This window comes from Setaria italica, chromosome V (genome assembly GCF_000263155.2).
Source record: "Setaria italica strain Yugu1 chromosome V, Setaria_italica_v2.0, whole genome shotgun sequence".
Taxonomy (NCBI): Eukaryota; Viridiplantae; Streptophyta; class Magnoliopsida; order Poales; family Poaceae; genus Setaria; species Setaria italica.
The window spans coordinates 43143884-43148326 of NC_028454.1; the positions used below are offsets into that span (position 1 = coordinate 43143884).

At 43.7% G+C, this 4443-nt stretch overlaps 1 protein-coding gene across 7 annotated transcripts in view; it reads left to right on the forward strand.

Annotated features, from left to right (window-relative positions):
• Positions 1-3679, forward strand: part of LOC105914508 (PHD finger protein EHD3) — a 6639-nt gene extending 2960 nt beyond the window's left edge. For 6 of the 7 annotated variants that reach the window (XM_022827006.1, XM_022827008.1, XM_022827009.1 and 3 more), the window contains 2 exons: positions 449-514; positions 2719-3679. In XM_022827006.1, the coding sequence (XP_022682741.1) occupies positions 449-514; positions 2719-3321 (669 nt within the window). In that variant the 3' untranslated portion in view covers positions 3322-3679. The remainder of the gene's footprint in view (positions 1-448; positions 515-2718) is intronic. The other variant, XR_001164197.2, reaches the window with a different exon arrangement.
• Positions 3680-4443: the final 764 nt, after the last annotated feature.

Below are 4443 nucleotides of genomic sequence, written 5' to 3' on the forward strand. Positions count from 1 at the left end.
CTAGTTTTTGGTGAAAGAGAAGGGAGAAATATATTTTAAAAGTTTGAAGGCATCACACAGTTAAATACTGAAGTGCAGTATTCTAAGATGATAACGCGCTGTACCTACTTAGGAGCGTTTAGTAATTTGTTCCTAGATAATGCAAACTTATATGCAGTTATGCATTCAACTTCTATTGTCAACTCATTGTTAGGACGAATGGGAAATTGTCCTAGATACTGCTGCAACTAGAAATGGAAAAAAGAAACATCGCATCCAAATATATGAAGAGACTGCCAACAAGATTAGAATGTGTCATCAGGTCACTTGATATAGTAAGCATTTGAAAGTGAAATAATTATAAAACCTAGAAGAAAACCTCAGAGGCAAACAAAATTTTGATTCAACAACAAGAAGTTCCCTGTTTCTCTTGATTCTATAGATGAACCTTTTCACACTGCTGTTTTAGGTTCATGTGGCACTTACCTCGGAGGGGATAAAGAGTCGAACCAAGATGAGCAGTGGTAGTATTCTGGTATGGAAACTTATACTAATGCAGTAGTGCTCCACATCCCATGAAAAGTAATACTAACCTTGGGAGTGATTCATGTAGAGCCTATGAGATTAGTGTACTGGAAATTTACAGTTCTCTTTAGTTTATAAAAGATTAAGTAATATCATGAAGTACTTACTGCATCCTTAAGAATTGCAACACAAATATATAGCTGGGCAAAATATCACTTCATTCTTTCAGTTACCAATACGCCAGAACCATGAACAACTACAGAGATATCCAGGGTAGTGACGAACATATAAGAAATTGTAGGCAAGGCATGGATCAAAATTTTTTTGAAAAAAAACATCTCAGAAATTGTGCTTAACAGGGGTAATGACAGAAGCACAACTCTTTTGAGGGGATTAAAAAGAAACAAACAGAAAAAAGGAAGGCAGCAATAAATTCACACCTAGGCCAGAATTTTGTCATGATCCCCCTCGATATTTTGGAGGAGGTAGGAGCGTTTCCTTGATCAATTAAGGAGGATCACTCCTCCCCCCGTTGAGCTGTACCCAATACAGATATCGCTCTCCTTTGGCTGTGCTCATCTTCCCTGGATCCGTGTTCCTCCTGCATTCCCCCGAGAGGCCGAGACCCAGAGACCCAGATCCAGTAGCGATCTCCCCCCAAAGTGCGACCAGGCATAGGTACTCTCCAAAACCATGTTCTTCTACTTGTTCCCCTTACTTCCTGCTGTTTTGGCCGCGTTTTCCCCAAAAAATTCCAACTCCCTCGGTGGATCTTTGAGGGAGAAGGTTCTGTTGGGGAAACAGGGTGCTTTCTGGTCGTGCTGGGTGTTTTAGGTTGGAGATTTGCATGAATTTCTTTTTACTTCGTCTTGCTATCGATGTCTGTCTATTGTCCAAAAGAGTCGTTGAGCCAAGGGATGCGAAGTTCAATTCAGCTGTAGCCAGATTTGTAATCTCTGAACGAGCGAAAGTTAAAAACTTCTGAGTATGATATGCTGGTTGCATATTCTACAGAACAAGAAGTATCTGACACTATTTTTATTTTCTTTAAATTTTTATTGTTAAGGGAAGATATCTGATGTTATTCAGTCCATAGATTGAATAGAGCACCATAGCTGATGGTTTTTCTAATGAATTTAATCAAACCTACTGGAATACTTGAAAGGCTTCCATTAAATCGAGGTGCCATTTGATCCCAAATGGACTTTAGACTTGCTTCAAAGACGTTTTTGTTGTGGTTCAGTGTGAAATTTCTGTTGTGTGGATATGAAAGAATTCCTGATATGAAGATAAATTATCTGAAGAATGATTTTGTACTTTTGGGGAGAGGATAATCAAAGAGCAGAGATGCTGGCAGATTTATCAGTTGTAATGGTCACTCTCCTTCGCTTGCCTTGAGGTGGATTGGAAATTCTTGATGGACAAACAAACGAAGTGTTTGACATCTTGGATAGTTGGCTGCTTTTCGCAAGGAAGGAGGCTTGTTTTGCTGGGATTGTGCGAATACCTATCGACTTTAGTTCAACATACCAATCTATGGTGGCAGGGTGACCATGGATATTTTTTGGTCAGATGGGATGTTATTTGCTAGCTGAAAAGGCAAGGGGGATTGGGAGTTAAAGATGGACACATGAGTTAGTTCCTGTTGTTCAGAAGGAAGAACGGAACAGGTCCATGGCAATTGGCAACTGATAGTCGAAGCAGATTATCTCAAACAAAGATCGATAATCGATTTTATCTGGAGGACTGGGGTCCTGGATCATCTTTCTTTCCCCTTCACAGTGGCTTATTTATCTGGGACGTCGCCAGCAGTTGTTTTGGTTGACAAAACAAACCCTGTTCCTTCTTCCTTTGCCTGAATTTGCCAATTGATTGAGGCAGCTTCCAGGACATGACATGGTGGGCTGGATTGATTTTGCAGCTCCAAGTTGGAGTAATTGGATAACAAAGAATGGGACACATTTTTATCACCAAATGTTTCTTGTTGCGTCTTACTTTTATTTACACCTAAATTTCTTCAGGATGAATGTTTACCTTTTTTTTTTGCGAGGAAGGATGAATGTTTACCTGTGCTGTTTCTGTCCATGTTTTGGCATTTTTCCATTAGTTCATCTTGATCCCCTTGTGAACTGGCGATCAATTTTCATATTCAGTTTTGTGAGTTGTACTACGGATCAAACATCACTGACCAAATGTTATGCTACCATAATTCAGGGAGCTGTTGTTGCCCGCACTATGGCCGCCTCCAAGGTTCCGAACCTGTCGGAGACTGCTCGCAGAGGCTGTTGCAAGCTGTGTGGAGAACCTGAAGAGGACAGCAAGAGGTTCCTAATCTGTGGCCACCCTCCTTGCATGTACAAGTACTACCACATCCGGTGCATGAGTCCTGACCAGATCGCAAGCAAAAAGCAGCTGAACGAGCAATGCTGGTACTGCCCATCATGCCTCTGCCGGGTTTGTCACCGTGACGAGGATGACAAAAAGATCATCCTGTGTGACGGCTGTGATGAGGCATATCACCTCTACTGCCTGCGTCCTCGTCGTACTAGAGTGCCCAAGGGGAAATGGTACTGCAAGCTCTGCCTTAAGGCGAGGGCACGGGAGGTGAAGGTGAAAGAGTACGAGGATAGGATGCTGTCGGAACACAGGAAGCATGATCTTACGATGGTGAAGAGTGACAAGTATACGGGCGTGGACCTGCTGCTTTCTCGCGTGAAAAAGTGGAGAGCTGATGACGAGGCGGCTGCCGCAGAGGCGGCGATCACCTTGGAGATGCTGAAAGGAGGCAATGAGGAGCCGGCGACCGCTGCAGAGTAGGAGGCATTGGGATGGAGGTTGTGAGCAGGTGGATTTGTGTTCCCTGGCATGAGTTCAAGCAGCACAAGGTTTCTGTCCGGAGAGCCTCAGCTCTGTCCCAGCTGAAGACCTGATGGTCAGGAGTTGGGACTAGAGGCCGAGGGTCTCTGAACTGAAACAAGTGCCGTTTGAACTGATGGTAGAGAATATGAGTTCGCTAGAATCGCTCTTATCCTTTTTTTTTAATCGTTTCTTTCATCCTGCCGTGGTCATACTTGACGAACTTGCCGGCGTCGGAACTTCATAAGGTCGTGAGCACCCTTGATACCTTTGCTGGGTACTTAAACTGCAATGAAATGGTGGATCTTGGTAGACTAAAGTGTCTGTTGTTAAATGCTGTGGTTTCTATGTTCTAGCTTGTGTGCATTGCAGGTGCAGCTTGATTTGTGGGTGGTTTCCAGTTCGGAAATCGGCCCAGGTATTCCTTACTAAGGCCATGAAAGGCTGGTGGTGCAGCTTGATGCATCAGTCTTTGCCTCTTTTTTTTTTTTAATTTGGTGGTGCTGGCGCCTGAAAGCTGAAAGGCTGGAATCCTGAATGACAAGGCGTTGCTATACTACAATGCATTGTTGGGACAACACATCCTACTGGGCCATTTCTGTAGAGTTTCCCCTGTCGAAACTGTTGACAGGCCAAAAATGGGACGGGGGGAATTTGTTTATCTGCATGCCATTGCATGCCGTTCCCGACCACGAATCTGCTGCCATCGCCAAAGCGTCTAATCCGTCACGTGACGCTCCTCGTGCAAACCGTATAAGGTCCGGGTACTTTGCAGTGGCAGAAGCAAGAAAATACCCCTATGAGTCTTGACATGCAACAAACTCTGGATTCTCACTGCACTAACTAAATATCGCACTGAAACATCAGGCTTTGTTCAACTCGACATATGCCATTCATGGTTTCAAAAAACACACACACAGACAGAAGGATCATGTACCTGTTGCTTAGGAATCACTTGGGCTTCAGCAACAGCATCCATCCTCCCCAGGACTGGACCCTACAGGTGTGCCTGCAAGAAACAAACAGAGCTGCATAACCAAAAAAAAAATGGTCAGAGTTATTACTCAATGGAGCATCAAGGAG